The following is a 19,229-nucleotide window of genomic DNA, read 5'->3' as shown; positions in this document are numbered from 1 at the left end:
AAAAAGTAAGCAAAATATCCCAGAAAAACAGGTCTCATCAATTAATAAATAGACATTAGTCAGTAACATTTCCGTGGTTTAGTTTCACGATCGGATTATCAAAGCCCATCAGATTATAAAAGCTTACCACCAACGGCACGATAACTGGTAACTTACTATCCGTCATGTCGAGACCAGCTCCGATCTGTCCACAACGCCGGCCTCTTGAAAGCTGCTTCCGCGCTCCGAGATCTAAATCCTCTTAAAACCTTTCGAAACAATCTCTCTAACTCCTGAATCCTTCGACTCCGAGTCAACGCTTCACTTTGTAAATCAGATGATATTTTTCTCGGGTGTGATAATCCTATTAATTTTTATTGTGAAAAATATTGTCAAGTATAAAAGTAAAAACCAGATATTCATCGAACACATTTCATTATCCAAAACTAAAAACATACATTTACAAAGCGGACTCTGACACCCTCTAATTCTGAGTTATTTGGAAATATCTAGTTAATTCATTTATATCAAATCAGATGTTAAAGTGGTTAAAAATGTTTTTCTCGGATGATAAAAGTTAAGTCATTTCATGATATGAATCATTTCAAAGATATTAAAAACACATTGAAAACAAAAAAAAATCAATTACTTGTTACACAAAATTTATTATCGTATGATACATGAATAGAACGGAATGTATTTAAGTATCGCGTCTCTTACGGCTTCACATTCTCTTCTAGAAAAAAGAGATGAATATATTAACACGTGGCCACACATGTATGATATTAGTTAGAACCTATTTGTCAATAACTTTAAAAACAATTTCATAAAAACGATTTCTATACTATGATAATCCAAGGTGTTTACTTGCCATTTAGAATACAAACACCACATGTTTTTCTACATTTACTGGTAATCTCGTGATTGAAGATGCAGTCACTGCGGTCAACCGTTTTACACATTGGGTAATCATCTTTACAATACTTGAGCGGAGGATCACCTGAAATATTTATCGGGTTCATTATTTCATTATGCATTTCAGTGTTCATTAAAATTACTTATTTCTAGTGAATATAACAATACGTACATCCATAGAACAACCTGACTCGTTTAGCATCCCAGGAATTTTCCTTCACGATTCTACGAACACCGATTTTAGTTTCCAAATTCTTCGGTTGCATGGTTTTTCTTAAATTCTTGCTACAAATCAAAGGGGTTTACATATCTCTCATCGATTTTCCACAAGTTCGTGAAATTATGCTACGAGTTGTACCAGATTAATGTTTACATGCGTCTCAAATGAAGGAACTGAACTTACCTAAAGGTAAAACTACCATAATGCATGATAGATCCGTAGTAGTAAGGAGTGTTCAGGTCATTTGTGGTGATCTTATTAAAGTTATACTTCATATCTGTGTAAATGAAAGTGTTATCATATTTGCAAAAAAGAACTATACTTTTATTTGACTGAAGCATGAGTTTGTACAATTACCCTCCTTGATATTATCCCAGTTTATTTGCAGGTACTTGTCTCGATCCTGGCGCATTTGTTCGTGCCAAAATCCCAAAGCATGGAGAAACTCGTGCTGAATTGTTGAATGTTCAAAACAACCAAGGCGGTTCAGAGAGAGTTTCTGTGCTCCACCCTTCATTCCAACAGATGAATAGCAACTAATTATGACAAAATAATTCATTTAGTATTTACAGATTTTCACGTCACTGTTCGAAAATAATCCACAGATTAATCTTACCCACTTCCGCTAAATACTTTGACGTAATTTCTCTCGTTAGTTCTCGGCACAAACCGAATGCAGTCTCTACCAACAACATCTTCTAACCATCGTAACGCTCGATCTATTCGGTTTCTTAACAAAGCTCCTGGATGTAGGAACAATTTCGGATGAATTGAGAATTGATCATATAGTCATCAGACAATGCATGGCAATACTGTTTATAGTTACACATGGCTAAAACAATCGACCTTCTAAATATGGCAACCCAAACGCAAAATGTTATAGTCGAACGGTCTGTGAGATTTGCAAATCATTACTAATGAAAATGTCATCACACAGTGATATTCCCCTTCTAATAACAGCCATCACAATGGTCCGTCAACTTACCGACCTCTTCCGTTTCGTATGGAACTATACCGTTCGGCCATTTACGCGCATATAATCCAGCATTCCTGAACTGAAAAGATATATTACATATATGTATTGGAAACGTGTCAAAATTACCTATTGTAGTCTATCTTAATTTGATTTGTTGACGTTGAACTTACGCCAAATCCCTTTGGCAACAAAATGTCACCGTCATATTGACCGGAGAATTCTTCTGGATTACTTTCTGAAATATTTACACCAAATAAAAAGTAATAGACATTGTAACAGTATTTTAAAACAGTTGTTAAATATTAACGTAGAGACTACTAATGTCTTCAAAAACTTACTTTTATATGCATTCCAGAATGAACCTGTCACCTGTAAAATATATATATATATATATATCCAATATTGAATGTGTCGTGCCTTACATACATTAAGTACATTTTTTATTCCCTATTTTGATCCTTAACAAAAACTAGCTATTTGTTACCTGTTGCGAAATCAATGCTGCTATAACTAAAGCACTAAATATCGACATCATGAATTATCAGATTAAAAGACTTCAATGTCTGTGAATTGACTGGATAAACGTATGATAGGCTATATATAGCGAATAATTTGTGCCTGTTTGCCGTGTTTGAGCGGATATAAAACTGATATAAACATTTTGTGATTAGATCCATCAAAATGACCTCGAGATAACCAGTGAACCCGCTGAGCCAAGATGTGACAACTGATGGACGTTTCCCGTGTCTCGGTCACGTAAACAGTTTGAATTTTAAGTATTCTTTTCTGTTGATTTAATTTCCTTCTTTCACAACGATATTCAATAATGGAACGCGAAATTACACTAGGAATATAAACCAAAAATACATCCTGGTTATCGCATGTATTTTTTATATATTACGTATAGTTTATTTATGATGGAATTGCATAAATCAAACAGGGCCGCGGGTAGGCTACTGGGGACGAGAGTTCTGCGGTACCATCAGCATACTACTGCTTCCATCGTCTTCAACAAGAAGGCAAAACAAAACATACATCTACAAATTGGGGTATGAATTATGCAATGAGTAGCTAAATAATTTGGCGCGTGAGCAATGGGATATACTTATTCGGGCCACAAGAAATGGAAAACCGGTAGAGCCTTTTAATCCGGTCTTTTGTAGCCTTTGTTATGAATTTTGTTTCATATTTTTGTAATTGCACATCATTTTCCTGGTTAATTGTATATATGATATGTTGCATTGAAATAGATGACTTAGTTAACTTTTTTCAAGACCGCGAGTTCTTTTTAAAAATTCTGTTATGGGATTCGAACCTAAATGTGGCTATTGTGTCGCGCGATAATTGGCATGCGTGTGTGGACGCGGAAATACTTTGTTTTTTGAAAATTGTCTTAAATTTGTAAATAAATTGTACCTTGCCCCTGCGTGTGGATGGCCGATTGGGTGCATTGTAATTTATGTTACCGACAACCTGATGGATTAAAATTCTTTTTGACTAGCTGCGGACATGTGTTCTGTGATGATTGTTTGCAGAATGGTGGTACTTATCTCACTCACGTGTGCACCTTACTTACTGACTCCAGTCACACTTGTCACGGTCACTGATCATGATCGAAGATGCCCCTTTCTTTTTTTCCTGCTAATTTTTTCGGTTATCTCTTGTTTTATGTAGAAAAAAATGAAAAGTGTAAAATTTGTGGGAATCGTTGCACTTCAACCCCATTGATATCAAACAAGGTTAGTATTAATGACGGTATTAATTGTCCAACGCTTAACTTGTGTTTTAACACATCGAACTTGGCTCGGCCTAGATTAAATTTGTCCCCAAAGGCGGAGTAAATTAAGTTCCGTTTCCAATTTTCTAGATGAGACCAGAAGTGGAAATTTTCTTTTCTGATCCTTTGTATTTGTTGAAGAAGAATTACAAGCAAATTGTGCAGGTAAATGCAGGAAACATTAAACTACCAGCCAGAGCAGCGCATGCCTGCTGCTGGATTGAACTATCTTTTAGTGAACCCATGAATTGATTTTGAATGTTCTATTTCAAAAGGTGATTGAATTCCAAAGGAACCATCGACTCAGACTGTACAGTCATCGTAAACAGTTGGTAAGAAATAATTATTTTATCTTGTGTAGTGGTGGTGGCAAAATATATGTGACAAATTGGTGAAAATTGTTGAAATTTCTTTGAACTATGTGAAATTTACAAAACTTTGACGAAATTTTGTTGTGATTTCCGCGTAATTTCTTACCTTTGATAAACCAATGAGGAAAAAAGTTCTTTCATTCCTTGTTTGTAGCTGAGCCGACAAAATACAATTATGGATAAAGTGAAAGGGTTTCAGAAAGCTGGTGAACAAATACAAAAGCTTGAAAAGTGAGTTGATTCATATAAATGTTTAGTTTGCTGGGTAAGCACTGAAAATTTACTGCTCAAAATGATTTCTTTCTTATTTCAGGGAAGTTCTACTTCTGAGGCAAGAGAATTCATACTTGAAGAAGGCGATAGCAGGAGGCAGAGTAAAATCATTCTCGTTTCTAAATTTTTTATTTGTGTTTGATATTTTATCGCATGACATCAATCTTCATTTAAAAAGTTTATTTGGATTTTATTTCAGGGTGGGAGCCCTTCTAATACCAGGTATATTATACCATTCCATCCTCATAGATCTATGTAGGTTAATCAAATATATTTCCATGAAATTTACAAATCTGTTTCACTATTGTGTATTGTAAGGTCCAGTCCACAAATTAACAACATAGCATCACGACTTATGTCCCAATCATCTCAAATAACCAGCTCAGTAAGTAAAAAGTGGTTCAGTTTTGTTAAATTTGAGTTTGATTTTAATTCGCGCTCATAAGTAATTTAACTGTTGATATTTCTACGTTCTGTGTAGCCTCCGCTTGCTACCATGAGCCAATTGCCTCTACTTCATTCAACATCATTTTTCAATTCATGACATGGCAAACTAATTTCGTAGAATTGTAGATTAACAACTGTAACAACATTTTGTACTCGTACCGATAACAAAAATCATCTTGCATCAATCTTGAATTCAGCAACAGAATATGCAGATTTCAAGCCATCGAATTTCATTGAGGACTCCACCGTATCATGGTAAAAGAGGTATTATTCCGGGAACGCCTTCACCTGTTTATCACGGCAAATAGTAGGTGTACATGCATGATTATATCATTATAGATAAATATACGTGACTTTCAGTTATGTAGTATGAGAATGATTTTATCATTTTAGTCCGGCATCATCTCCGTACATGTTTGATTTGAAACTGAAAGAAGTGAAAACGCCGAACCCATACGACCCTGAAACTCCACGCGTTCGACAAGTGCTTTATTCTCCGATGCAGACTAGCCCTCATCATTTGAAAGGGTTAGCAACCATTCATTAAGTACAGTAAAACTTGCATTGAGTGTTAATAGAGCTTGGACATTCAATACATGGACAAATTATTTAAATGTGACCATTTGATGAACTGCTTCTTACTTTAATATCTGAATAGAATGATTTTGTGGTTCACCTATTATTGCTCATTGTTGTAACACGTACTGTATGATCTACTTTCAGGTTTGTGAAGTAGTATAACACTCCAGAGACAGAACGTGACATCTTATCTACACAAGAATAGTTGTTACTCGAATTCAATTAGTTATTGTTTAATTAGAACTTAATTTTGATTTGATTTTTATTAGTTTTGTTTTTATAATGAGGATAATAAAACAATTGTTGACATTCATCCGTAATTTAATCAGTTGTTTTTGGTGATCTTCTTATCCTAAATTGGCGCTGTGTCCCATAAAATCTTTGGTACATTTACCCTGACAACTAGAAGGGATTTGCAAGTAAATAGATGATATATGTATGAATGAATGGTATTTTATTTCCGTACAAATGTTTCACGTACATGTACATGTAATTGAAACATACATAAATAAGGTTAAACATAAATTTTTACAAGAGAACACATCTTACTTGGAGACGCAATATAATCCTCATAAATTTAGTAGAGAAATAAGAAATCAATTCATTAAAGTAGAGAATTTGTTCAACTTAGATTTCCATAGATTCTACATCATCATCATTTTCATTTAACTCATCAGCTGTCCCACTTTCCTTCTCGTCTCCTGTAGTCGGTGGACTCTGACTCGACTGAAGATTCAAAGCTTCATCGCTGAATTCATCGACGTTTCTATCCTCCTCCATTTCTACATCGGGACTAGCGACCTCCTCGTCCTCTGGTGTCAGTGATTGCGGTGTTCGTTTTTCCTTGTCTTCTTCATCATCATCATCATCATCCTCATCATCGCTGGATGAAGGAACGTCTGATGTTTGGTCTACAGTGATTCCTAATGCTTTACGTACTCCTGTTGCTGATACAACATCCCCAGGTTTCACCTACAAAATATTGAATCATTATGAAATGAAGTTCCGCATCATCAACCAAAGTAGAAGTATGTACGCAAAATACTCAGGACCCAGTTCCACAGTTGTGAGTTAGAGTTGACTCAGAGTTAAAGTTAGTTCATTTTCGATGTTTTAACCCAGGGTCAAATCTTAACTCACAACTGTGGAACTGGACCCTGGGTTCTTGTCCAATTATTTCCTGATTGTTCCACACAAGCATTATGCACTTGGGAAATGAGGTCAATTAATGAATGGTCCCTTATGTTTCATTTAAAAAAAAACATATTTTACCTGTTTAGTCAGATCTGTTAATCCTTTGGTTACTTTCTCGGCTGAAACAAAATAAATGTAATACACAATAAAAGAATAACTATTTGAAACTGACTCTGTTTTCAAACATGTATTAAATCTGTGGTTACCTAGTTGAATTTCAGTCGGAGAAGGCCCAGGAATATAGGATAAATGCGGGGGTGGTTGTCTACTCAATCGTTCATTCTGTACTCGTTCTAGATCTTTAATAAAACCTGACGTTTCATCCAATTTCTTTTGAACGACTTCGGTTTTATTTTCCTGCCTCATTTCTTTTTCTGAAAACAAAAAATTATCGAAAATACGGAAAACTGAAGACAGATATGTTAGTAATAAAGAACTTGAGTTTCACATTACTGATTTGACACAGGTTATCACAGCACTTATACAACTCATCTCATAAGAAATGAACTTTAAAAAAAATGTCACTGTTATTATTAACTCTTACCAAATGTATCAAGGAAAGATGTGTCGATTCCGATGTTTGAAAGAGTTCGCAGGTTATTAAAGTCAACCTTACTGTCGGAATTAGCTTCACTCTGAAAAATTGTTCATAAATTTCAACATATTAATGTAGGAATTCATACCGGCCAGATGTCAAGAATGAATGAGGCACGAGTGGACTCAGTTACCTTGCTAGTGGTTGGTGCTGCTTGTTTCAAAGATTCATCAACTTTCTGCTTAGCCGCAATTTCCTTCTCCAACTAAACACACAAAAGTACAAGGTTCTTCAAGTAAAATACACACGGTATACAACTCGAGCAGTATATGCTATATGCATTAAAAACATACCTCATCCACTTTAGCTTTAGCTTTAGAATGTTCACCTCTTGTTAGAATATCGAGCATTCGATCAACCATTTTAACAGTGTAATCTCCACAATCTTCGACAAATTCTTGTAAACTGAAAACATGGGACTGTTTTCTGCAGAGTATACGAACAATCGTGTTTATTGACGTATACATGAATTGTGTTTATATTTACCTCGTAGCGTAATTGACACAAGTCTCAGTTCCGTAGCAAGATAATAATATATCGGATTCTTCCTTGCTCAACGAAGCGAAACTGGAATCGTAGATCGGTGCGTAACTGCTGAATGGACCGTAATTCAAATAATTCACTATAGAATAGACACAAACACAATTGTATAAAGCGAACACCGAGCAGATCATCAAAACTACATCATTGATCGTATAGGGCTTGTTAAATACCTGGTTTTACTTGGTTACGCTTTTCTTCTTTGAACCCAGGAAGACTTCCACTACCAGCTGTCAGTTTACCGACTAATGACCCCATATTTACCACCCTTTCCTTTTCATTCACTGTAATCATGTAAAACATACTTTAAATTACTTAATTGCTTTACTTCATAAAAACAGCCAAAGCCACCTAATCAGGATTACCCAGTTCAATACTTTTTTTGACCCGATCCTGATATAATTCATGATTCATCTATGTAAACATACATGTAACAGGTATGTAAAATATGATGTTGAATTAGAAAGTATATTAACAGATGGATTTCATTGGTCCCAAATGATCCAGATTTAGCGGTTTTGACTGCGAAAATTCAAAAAATCTGAAACATACATATTCCATCATTTTCGTGGTTAAGTAGTTTCATTGTCGTGGTTCCATCTTTCTGCCGTCGCAAAAATCCGAAGCTGGTCTTCGGTTTGCGCAGAGTCAACATATCGGAAGCATGTTTCGACGCTGCTTGAGCTTGTTCTAAAATCTCATTCGCTGTTAAGTTGTCAGGAACTGCTTCATATTTACTCAAACTGAAACGAACGTAACATGTGTTAGGAATACCATCAAAGGGTTCTTCAAGGTTCCTACAATTACTGGTATCCAGAATTCAAGGACTTTTCAAGGAATTTTCAAGGAGTAATTTTCAAAATTCAAGGAGGTTTTCGCGGTCATATATAAGGAAAAAAAGTCGAAAATTCAAAAACAAAATCCATGTTTTTCTCAAATTTTGATCAGTTGTTGTGTGTGCCGTTTTGGTTTTACATGTTTAAATGTTTTAAATCTCAAAGTGAAACAACTTTCACTCACAAGTCACACAATGAAGAATAATTGAATACACTGTCTTCTGAAAAGGACTTTTTGAAAATTTTTAATAGGACTTTCCCAGAATTTAAGGAGTTTATGGATATTTCTCAAAATTAAAGGATTTTCAAGGACCTTGAAAAATATATTCAAAAATCAAGGAGTTTTCAAGGATTCAAGGACTTGTAGGGACCCTGTTCTTAAGGGCAGATTCATAAGAAAAAGCAATCTTTATATGAAAAGTAAACACCCTTTATGAGATATTATACAAATTTGTGAATTCATTTAGATTTTTATTTTAAACAAACTCGCAGGATCCCTGGAAATATGCTTGTGCATGTCATTAAAAACTGAGAAGTCTTAGAAGCATTACCTTTGGTTCATCTTAGCTTTCATTTTCTTTCTTTCTTTGTCAGCCGCTTTCATTTGCTGTAATTCAATATCAGGTGCAGGATCTGGTGCATCCAATCCCAGTTCCTGATCGGATATACACGCCAAAAATGATAGGTTTCTTCTCATTTGTACGAGTTTATCCTGCAAAATATTTCAGTGACAACAGAATCATAATACAATGAACTTCAGGCGAGCGGACAATATGTTCATTATAATCGATACTTTGTTAAAACGAGGTTCCATTGTAGTTAGTTTACAAACCTTGCTGAGAATTTTCAAACCACTCTGTAATAGTTTCTTGGCAGCTTTGTAATAAATAGTCTCCGGTCTGTTATAGGTCATCGCGTTCTCACACATTAATTTGAAGTCTCGCTGATATCGAAAATACAAACTCATTAAGTCAATATTTCATACGCTTCGATTAAACGTTGAAACGATGAAGATTTTACCTTGTATTCCATCACATTGGAATAATCGCTATCATCAATCTTTATTTTCATGGTACTGAAGTCCATCGGTTCGCTTATAATTGACGAATAACCAGGAGCGATGACATCATTGACCGGGAAAGCAAAGAATCCATTTACGTCTTTCCTATCAAAAAGATAATCTCGTTTCGGTGATATATCAACATTTGAATTACCACATAAGAAACTATTTCATCGAATTCAAGAAAATTACGGATAGATTTTAGTTGAATCTGGGGAACGATAAATCAGTCATGCTCTTGCGACAAGTGTGATCCTCTAGTGCCATAGTTGACTATTTTGTTATTTAAAGATGTAGAACTACAATAACTTACTTTTGACAGAGATTATGTATATAATCGAGACAAACAGGTAAAGCACCGTCGCTGTTAGTTTTCATCGTACAGCTACGCGGTTCACGTAACTTTTTATCACCGATATCATCCTTCCGTACTACGAGATCTTCATCTTCCTCTATCGCATCGATTTCACCTTTATAATCTTCATCATTTTCATCATCGTCATCATCTTCTTCATCCTCGTCTCCATCCTCTTCATATTTCCGTTTCGCCTGAAAAAAGAATGTTTCAAAATTTTCTCACACTCATTTTTCCAATGATTTTCAGTTCTTGGTTCAGATAAGTTATATTCAATTTTCAACAGCGAGTCTTTACTTACCCTCTTAACTTCATGATGACGATGTTTCTCTTTTTCTTTCTCACTGCGATCTTTCTTCCTTTTCTTCTTTTTATGTTTGTGTTTTCGTTCGTGATATGACGGTTCTGCACTCGGATAAACCTGATCCGAATCCTGACTACTTGTTGTAGCTCCGACTTTCAACACTAATTTCAATGGCTTTTCTTCATCTTTTTCTTGTTCTGAAATACACGAGTTTTAGAATATAACCTTAAGTCCTATGGCAGCCTGATGTAGATCCAGTCAGCAGGCATCCCCATCCGTAAGAGCAAGGGAAAGCAGACTTTTTAATTGATTGATAAATTAAATACCTTCTTCATATTCAGTATCACTGTCAGTTTTATTTTTGCTCGAACGTTTCTCAGATTTTTCATGCTTATGATGCTTCTTGTGCTTTTTACCCATATCTTACACACTGAATCTAAGCAATTCGGGTTAACCGGGTTTTCAACAGTTTAATTATGAATAAATTAAGAGTAGAAATTAACAAAGACAAAATAATCATTCTACGACCTTCAGAATTATCGCGCAACGGTGACAGCACCATACGGTTCCCTAGCGGAATTTCTTTGAACTAATGTCTTTTGTGGGGTAGAATTAGAACATGGGATAAACAAACAGCGATCTAACAGTCCCCTTTCCGTTGACAGTTAGGATTGCTGCACTAGATGTTGAAAAAGAGTTTTATTCTTAATTCGCAACTCAATAGTGAGCTGTGGTATTATATTAGTTCTGAGAAATTCCGCTAGGTGACCGTACGGTGCTGCTATCTAGCTCGCCGAACTTTTCTTGCCTAGACTGGTTGCCTGTCCCAGGCCGGTAACTAGACTAGATGCCAGTCCCAATCAGAAGTGGGTTTTCCCTATTCCGTAGTTTCCCGTTATTTTCTTCTTTCCTGAATCCTTACCAAAATGCACGAATTGGTTACTGTAACTGTCAATACTGAGCATTAGATATGGGAATCAAGGAATTCTTTGCTGATAACGCTTGGGTAATATTATATTTGTTTATTTTTACCGAGGAGCAAACCTAGACTTATTTCTGTTCAGTCAAAATGTCACGGTCTTGTGATTTAAAGAATTGTCAAGTTATAGGTTCGAATCCCGCTTTGTCAGTCCACCAATTTTTTTCTACATGCTTTATATTTGTTCAATTTTAGGTTGCTGCATTTATTGGTATTGTGGGAACATGTTTAATTGTGCTTATTGTTTGGTTAATTTGTAGGTGCAGGTAATTGAACTGAGTTTTTTTATTTCCTTCAACCCACACACAATATTGGTTTTAATAATAAGTACATAATTATTTCAAAATCTTTTTCTCAAGGCGTCATCGTAGATATGATTATACTGCGCTCAATGAGGACCTTGCATTGCCACATAAAATTCAAATGGAAAAACAAGCAGCCAGAAATGAATTCAGGGGTGAGTTACTTGAAGTATGAAAAGCTGAATTCACATCATATATCTACTTCTTAACTTTTCCTTCTATTTCATTTAGACACAGCTTTGATGAATTGTCAATTTTATTTACGATCAAATGAAAAGTATAAATTCCAACAGCAACTTGGTGATATAGGTTAGTAAAAAAAGCTTAATGTTGAAATTAGATCTTCAATAGTTGAGCCAATTATGGATTTGCGTAATTTTATTTTTACAGGTAATAGACTTGACTGCAGTCATTTCTTAGTAAAATCTGGTCAGAAAGTTGAACTGATAATGACCATGTCTCCACGACATGTTGATTGTTTGATAAATCTAGACCGTCCTACAAACAAAGTTCTGAATGATTTGCTGCACTCTTTGCAAGTAAGTTCAGTCCAGGCTAATTACTGTAATATCTATGATTTATCTGTGGTATGTTTGTTTATCTGTTTTCAGTATCCGTTCATTTATCCAGTATTTGAAGTAGATGCATGCACGTCTGAAAGATTTATCACCTTGTTCCAGTCGTACAATGAAGGTGGAAGTCTTAAAGATGTTATTTACAGGGTAAGTACATCACTTGAAATACAAGTGAATCAAATGATTAAACTACAGGTTTATATACAACATAAGTTACAAAATTACAAGTGCTAAATTCTAAGCTAATTACAAACCAAGTATTTAATTACAAACTAATTATTTGAATACATTTAGGATAAAGGATGAGCCGTTTTGAAATAATTGTTGATTTAAAGAGGGTCGTTGCGCTTTAATAAACAGGGCCTCCCTAATTTTACAGTCGAGATCAGATGAACCTTTGTCTAGAATTGTAATTAGCTTAGAATTTAGCACTTGTAATTTTGTAACTTATGTTGTATATAAACCTGTAGTTTAATCATTTGATTCACTTGTATTTCACCTGATGAGGGGATATGATCCCGAAAACGTTCGTGTTAATAAACTGTATTTACTCATTAGAAAATGAGATTTTTAATGTTATCGCTTCTATGGTTATTCGGATATTTGAACTCTCTTCCTAAGATCTATAAGTACATCACTATTTATCTTGATATTGAAATTACGTCCATGGATATTATCAAAAATTCATATTATCTATGAATTTTATATTTCAATCTAGAGTCGCTGTATGGATAGTTATCAAGCGAAATATCAGTTCAGAGCTAAAGGATTGCCGATAGAACATGTGAAAATGTTTGGTCTACAAATACTTAAAGGTTTACAGTTTTTGAGCGAGAAAGGTTTTCCCCCACATGCCCATCTGCATACTGGTAATATCATGGTTCAGAATATGACCTGCAAGTAAGTAAGATCTGCTATATGATAAAAAACTCACGGTGTAATCTGAATTTAATGAAATGTGTCCTGATTGATAATTCTAGAATTGCTGCGTACGAATCAAACTTTTTTGGAAGCACGCCAAAGATCTTTCCTCTCGTCAAGAAGAAGTTAAAAGATAACAGGGATGCAATCGAAACCTTGTGCTTCGGTAGGAATTGAGAGATTTATTTTTCTTGGCTGCAAGAATCGAATAATCATTAATCGATATCGATAATTCTACGCAGGTCATTTGATATTTGAGATGAGTGCTGGTTGTGAATGTAGCACTGCCCATCCTGAACCACAGCAAATCATACACATTCAACATACAACTATTGTTGAAGTGAGTTTATATTTTCACTTCACGATTCTTTCTCTTTCAGGCACCGATTCTTATTGATAATAATTTGAATATTTTTTCAGCTCCTAAATTATATATTTGAGAATGAGAGCAGAAAATACCCAACTATAAAAGAGGTTTGTTTTCATATATTACCGGTATTAAATTCATCTATGCTCTCTAGTTTCTTTGTATGAACTGTCTGCTAATTTCCCTTATAGATAATTAACCATCCATTCTTCGCAGATGTAACCCTTCAAGCTTTGAAAAAGTTCAACCCTGCTCCGGTGAGTCGACATTCTCATAGATCCACAATCGATGAAAATCTGTTACTCTGTATTCTCGTGTTAATTTCTCATTTAATACTTTACGGCATTTGATGTTCCTTATGATTCGACTCTAGGTTCTTTTGACCGCGAACATGAAGCAGTTGCTGAAGTCAACGAGATCAAAGAAAGCTTACAAGCCTCGGGAAAGGAAAGGTTCAGCCCCTGCATATACAAGTACTGAAGATGAAACTGACTCTGGCAGGTAAAATATTTCAGTTTTATTTTTCAGACTTACCGGTGATTCTTATTTTATTGGGTACTGAAATATTTCTTCTTTCTTCAGAACTCGGAAAAAGCGAAGATCAAGTTCTACAGGTATTGAATCACGAAGGCGAAAATCAGGCAGTGGTGAAACTAGAGCTCCTTTACCCCCACCCCCACCCCCACCTATACAGCGTATTCAATCTACTCCATCATTAACTTCTGTTCCCGAAGTGACCAACACACGATCATCATCATCCGGCAGACAAGCTTTACTCGGTGATATTCGCACCGGACTTCGCTTGAAAAAGACTCTGACCAATGACCGAAGTGCTCCGAAGGTTTAGTCAGTAATTTTTTTGATGAGAGTTCATTTTGGAGACTGTGCTATTATAGAAATGATTTTAGCCAATTAATAACGTTGAAAACCATCGAACATGCAAATAGAAATGTGATTAATTTTCATCAAATGCTTGTGCTGAATATATGAAGCCTAAGTCAAAATGTGCTGCAGTATCGAATGTAAAAAAAAAACTTGGTTTATGCATACGTGTCGAATTACGAATTGATATCTATTTTGTACGATTTTATATTGATACTCGGTATGTAATTTTCTGTGATATGAATAAATTGAGATTAATATAACTATTTGTAAAACTATTTCTCTAGCGAGTACAGTAACTTGTATCTGATATTTCACCGAGAGAGTCTACCGAAAAACCCGCACAATAAATCACAAGGCCTCAGAAATAAGAAGGAATATTGAATAATTTATCTATCAACAATTTATTTATAAATACAAATTTTTTCAACTCGTGACAAACTGATTAGTTACAGAAGAGCTTGTAAACCAAGTTTGAATGTACCTATTCGCAGGGGTCGGTACACTTGTAACACTAACGCCAAGTATATAATATGCATTACTGTTCTACACAATGTTTAAAGCTCTCGCAAAACAACATTTAATAATATTTGGTAAAGAAAACTCTTCCGTTATCAGCCATTTTACATGATATGATATATGATACAAATCGGCAATGCTTTTAATGTATTACTGTATCATATCGAAAAACTCCAATCATATTCAAGAATCGTATTGTAGGTATCACTCGAGTTCACCTAGGATTCTTACAATTATAATCACCGTGCAAACAATTACACAAACAATCTTCTATACAGGGTTTCATCTCTCAGCACATAAAATACACTAGTAACATCTGAAATTCAGAGTGTCTGTTAAATCCATTCGTTTAAAAATTGATCGGTTTTCCGCAATACGCGGCGAGATGAGCTTCTCTCACGGCTTCCGATACAGTCTGAAAAATATGAGTCAAAGTGTTACATACAACGATATCACAGTTCGAAAATTGAAACCATCCGATCAAACACTTACTGGATGTGCGTGACATACTCTGGCTACATCCTCACAAGACGCACCGTATTCCAAAGCTAAAACAGCTTCATTTATAAGTTCACCGGCGACCTAGAAATATAGACAACAGCGCTATCAGTTCAGTCCCAGAATCTTGCTAAGTTATTCGCTTGCCATGACCGGGTCTATGCCTCAGATTATCGCATGTCCTGGACAAAATCTTTCTACTGATATTCATGCCATGAGGACCAAACTGCTCCAGAATTCGCTTGCCACATAGAAAATCTATTGGTCCTGTAATATCCGAGGTAAAAACAGTCAAATTATAAAGTGTAACTTACTGAACCAATAAAATGTACACCGAGGATTCTATCTGTTTCCTTATGACCCAGAACCTTTACTAGACCATCCGTGTCATTATTAGTTTTCGCTCGGCTGTTCGCGGTTAGCGGGAATTTCCCAACTTTGTACGGTATGCCTTCTTCTTTCAGTTGTTCCTCGTTCTTTCCGACCCAAGCAACTTCAGGATGTGTGTAGACAACAGATGGAACGCAGTTATAGTCCAAGTGCGGAGATCCACCACACATACCTTCTACCGTGATTATTCCTGAAATCATTTATAAATCGATTGAATTCGATGTGAAGCCATATTTCTAGTTGAATGAATTAATTTTGTTTCTCTATGAATATGTATATGGTTTACATAATTACAATATAGAACATTAACACAATGTAATTCATTGAGAGAACACTCCCAAGTCTAGAGACTAGTAAATGATGGGGGGTGCCCAAAGAAGATGATAATCTTAATTTAATTGGTTAGAGAATTTTGTTGACGTTCTTACCTTCATCTTCAGCTTTGTGAGCTAACATAGGTCCTTGGATACAATCACCAATAGCGTAAATGCTGAAATGCACACCACATCATAAAGAACTTGGATGCAACAATTTATCTCATATTCCGGTGCCCAGAAGTTCATTAACAAGGTTACACTTGAGGAGAATAATGAAACCGGTTTCAATATAAGGTAGTATTAATATCAAGGCTTACCTCGGCACAGAGCTTTGGAACCTTCCATTTACAGGGATTCTACCTCTGTCATCAGTAGTTATACCAACACTTTCTAATCCAAGTTTATCAGTATACGGACGTCGACCGACGCAAACAAGAAGCGTATCACATTCCAACTAGAAACAGATATCATTATTCCATTCAATTCACATCATATTCTTGTTACATACATGTAATGAGGGCTCTACGTTTGACCATGACCTTTAATATCTGAGGGGATCTAAGGCAGATGATTGAGACATGACGTATAAAGGTTGAACTCACCTCTTCTGCTTTGCCATTCTTCACTCCTTCGATTGAGACTTTGATTTTATCTCCGTCTTTCATGGCTGAAGTAACTTTAGTATCTAATTTAAACTTAAGTCCTTGTTTCTTCAATATCCGTTGGAAGTTCTTCGCGATTTCCATATCTATACCCATACCACCGACATGACCTAGAAATTCGACGCACGTCACATCAGCCCCGAGTCTTTGCCAAACTGATCCCAACTCGACGCCGATAACACCAGCTCCGATGACTATCATTTTTTCCGGTACTTTGTCCAGCGACAGAGCTCCAGTTGATGAAACTACAGTCTTCTCATCAATCTGAGGAATGAAAGATAAATTTCATGGATTGATTTCTTACAAATATCTCAATTAACTTCATCGCACTTCAAGAATGAAGAAAGATGAATACAAGGCTCCTACATAGGCAGGGAACCCAACATTCTCTGATAATTCCCTGACTCTGGCAAAAATTCCCTGATTATTTGAAGAGAGTCTTATCGAGAGGCTTATCATGTGCTCATTAACCAGCAAGGACAACAAGACACTAAAAACTTATATTCCCTGCTTTTCCCAGACAAGAATCAGAATTCCCTGATTCTCCCTGATCTATAAGAAACCTTGGATTAAATACCTCAATTCCTGGAAGTGGTGTCACCTCGGAACCGGTAGCGATCAAGATGTTTTTCGTGTTTATTTTCTCTGATCCTCCGTCAGTTAAAGCGACCGTTACTTCATTAGCTCCACTAACGCTGCCATGTCCTTTAACCCATTCAACCTTAGAACAACAATTTCCGTACACTTCATTTACTTTCTCAAAATCCATCTGTCTCTATACATTCAATTCATCTTAAACTGACCTTGTTCTGTTTAAATAAATGGGCAATTCCTCCAGTGAGTCCTTTTACTGAAGCTTCTTTCTGCGCCATCATCTTCTCTAGATTCAATCTAACATTATCAACTGAAATGAAATCATACTTCAAATATCTTCTGCTATTCATTAATTGATGACGGACATTTTTTTGTGATATTTTGCATTAATTTTTGGGTTATATACGTCATTCAGATCTTGACATGTCCCCAAAAATCTGGGGCAAAGAAATTTTAAGCAAATTATCACCGAAAATCAAGTCTCATTAATCACTAAATATAGATGATTTTGTAAACTTTAAATGACTTACACTCTATTCCACGGTTTTCTAAATCTTTTCCTATTGCCATGTGATAGTAGTGCGAATTATTCAAAAGAGATTTAGATGGAATACAACCAACATTCAAACACGTTCCTCCTAACGTTTCGTTTTTTTCTACGCAGATAGTCTAGAAATGAATGGTTATCTATATACAGGGTTTCTAATATTATGTCATTCCAGAATTTGAGGAGTTTTTAGAGGAGTATTCATGAGAAAATAAGAAATTTTGATATCAATGGCAGGCCTAATATTCATATTTTATGAATTAGCCACGATTTGAACTCGGGCCTATTGTCACAGACAGGACATACATTGACATTTTTCAAGATTTTTTCCCAAAACATTTAAGGAGTTTCACTATGTTTTCATAGTAATTGCTCAAAATTAGAGGAGATTCAAGGGTTTTTAGAAATAAAATAATTGTTCAATTGAGAGGATTTCATAAGGAATTAGGAAGTGGTTGTATAACAACTTAAATGCCATATTAAATACTGACCTTCATGCCGAGCTGTGCAGCTTTAATGGCAGCTACATATCCACCGGGTCCGGCTCCAATCACAACCAAATCAACATCTATTCATATAAACAACATGCTCGTAAAAATATTGACATTTGTTTCTTTTTAATTAAATGCACCTCTAAAAAGAATGTGGTGGCAAATTTATCAAATACCTGATCTGTCTGAATAGCATCTATGCTGCTGTAATGCGGGTAGAATCTGTTTTTGGGAAACCTGAAAAATATTATGCGGTAGATTGTTCAAAGCCAGATAGTTCAATTACATTTCAACCGTATCACTCACACTGGTCTTGTCATATTGTCAGTGGTCTGAGTACCGTGTATTTCGGTAATTAGTACAATGAACATTTACAGAATACTGCCCTAAAGAGATCAACGGATAATTACTCACCCGACAAACAGTCCTGGCTATCTTAGAGCAACTTGCCGAAAGCATTTTCAATCTGATAAGTATTATTTAATTAGTTGATTTACTGTAATTCGTTAGAATTCGTGTTGGAATCGGCGAAACCAAGGACACCGGAAATAAAGTCAAATACGGAACGGATGAGGAGCGCATTGAATGCTTTAACTTGGATATTCTCGGAGCCACCCATCGAGTGTGATAGCGGGGGCGCGCCGGGCCGACGTTCAGTATTCGAACCTTTTATTTTAAACGTTTTGAACAATGTTTTCTTTTAATACAGGGACAAATTAATCGTTGCCAAAAAGAACTTGGTGTTCCAAAATTATACATTTTTA

The 19,229-nt window shown here is 35.5% G+C and overlaps 5 protein-coding genes across 6 annotated transcripts; 2 read left to right on the top strand and 3 right to left on the bottom strand.

Moving 5' to 3' along the window:
* Positions 1-650: 650 nt before the first annotated feature.
* On the bottom strand, positions 651-2,920 carry LOC141902639 (high choriolytic enzyme 1-like). Its single transcript, XM_074790461.1, has 10 exons — positions 2,575-2,920; positions 2,429-2,459; positions 2,261-2,325; positions 2,100-2,169; positions 1,731-1,857; positions 1,472-1,650; positions 1,298-1,391; positions 1,067-1,179; positions 851-979; positions 651-715 (listed from the first exon to the last, which is right to left on the bottom strand). The coding sequence occupies exons 1-10, from the start codon at positions 2,623-2,625 to the stop codon at positions 696-698; spliced, it is 879 nt and encodes a 292-aa protein (XP_074646562.1). The 5' UTR covers positions 2,626-2,920; the 3' UTR covers positions 651-695.
* Positions 2,921-3,432: 512 nt separating this feature from the next.
* Positions 3,433-5,830, top strand: LOC141902451 (E3 ubiquitin-protein ligase RNF212B-like). Of its 2 annotated transcripts, none has more exons than XM_074790182.1 (11): positions 3,433-3,632; positions 3,765-3,829; positions 3,958-4,032; positions 4,143-4,199; positions 4,393-4,469; positions 4,552-4,612; positions 4,711-4,733; positions 4,830-4,896; positions 5,156-5,265; positions 5,352-5,486; positions 5,682-5,830. In XM_074790182.1, the coding sequence occupies exons 1-11, from the start codon at positions 3,524-3,526 to the stop codon at positions 5,692-5,694; spliced, it is 792 nt and encodes a 263-aa protein (XP_074646283.1). In that variant the 5' UTR covers positions 3,433-3,523; the 3' UTR covers positions 5,695-5,830. The 2 variants fall into 2 exon arrangements, with proteins under 2 accessions (XP_074646283.1, XP_074646282.1); XM_074790181.1 differs by having other exon boundaries at positions 5,352-5,505; positions 5,682-5,822.
* A 164-nt stretch (positions 5,831-5,994) lies between these two features.
* On the bottom strand, positions 5,995-10,957 carry LOC141901384 (bromodomain-containing protein 7-like). Its single transcript, XM_074788591.1, has 15 exons — positions 10,748-10,957; positions 10,419-10,618; positions 10,076-10,311; positions 9,723-9,867; positions 9,535-9,645; positions 9,254-9,414; positions 8,419-8,609; positions 8,040-8,150; positions 7,813-7,948; positions 7,620-7,731; positions 7,460-7,531; positions 7,276-7,366; positions 6,938-7,105; positions 6,810-6,850; positions 5,995-6,509 (listed from the first exon to the last, which is right to left on the bottom strand). Exons 1-15 carry the CDS (start codon positions 10,839-10,841, stop codon positions 6,165-6,167), a joined length of 2,214 nt encoding a protein of 737 aa, XP_074644692.1. The 5' UTR covers positions 10,842-10,957; the 3' UTR covers positions 5,995-6,164.
* Positions 10,958-11,231: 274 nt separating this feature from the next.
* On the top strand, positions 11,232-14,721 carry LOC141901602 (slowpoke-binding protein-like). The gene is made up of 13 exons (XM_074788943.1): positions 11,232-11,427; positions 11,596-11,666; positions 11,760-11,857; positions 11,934-12,011; positions 12,093-12,241; positions 12,314-12,424; positions 12,996-13,177; positions 13,258-13,364; positions 13,441-13,538; positions 13,619-13,672; positions 13,757-13,822; positions 13,939-14,066; positions 14,148-14,721. The coding sequence occupies exons 1-13, from the start codon at positions 11,392-11,394 to the stop codon at positions 14,410-14,412; spliced, it is 1,443 nt and encodes a 480-aa protein (XP_074645044.1). The 5' UTR covers positions 11,232-11,391; the 3' UTR covers positions 14,413-14,721.
* Positions 14,722-14,844: 123 nt separating this feature from the next.
* On the bottom strand, positions 14,845-19,014 carry LOC141901044 (dihydrolipoyl dehydrogenase, mitochondrial-like). The gene is made up of 12 exons (XM_074788119.1): positions 18,880-19,014; positions 18,642-18,702; positions 18,466-18,542; positions 17,958-18,096; positions 17,637-17,737; positions 17,411-17,554; positions 16,774-17,097; positions 16,489-16,625; positions 16,283-16,344; positions 15,779-16,044; positions 15,459-15,548; positions 14,845-15,381 (listed from the first exon to the last, which is right to left on the bottom strand). The coding sequence occupies exons 1-12, from the start codon at positions 18,922-18,924 to the stop codon at positions 15,316-15,318; spliced, it is 1,512 nt and encodes a 503-aa protein (XP_074644220.1). The 5' UTR covers positions 18,925-19,014; the 3' UTR covers positions 14,845-15,315.
* Between the last annotated feature and the right edge of the window lie 215 nt (positions 19,015-19,229).

This window comes from Tubulanus polymorphus, chromosome 3 (genome assembly GCF_964204645.1).
Source record: "Tubulanus polymorphus chromosome 3, tnTubPoly1.2, whole genome shotgun sequence".
Taxonomy (NCBI): Eukaryota; Metazoa; Nemertea; class Palaeonemertea; order Tubulaniformes; family Tubulanidae; genus Tubulanus; species Tubulanus polymorphus.
The sequence above is the reverse complement of the archived record's forward strand: the minus strand, read 5'-3'. Positions and strand labels throughout refer to the sequence as shown.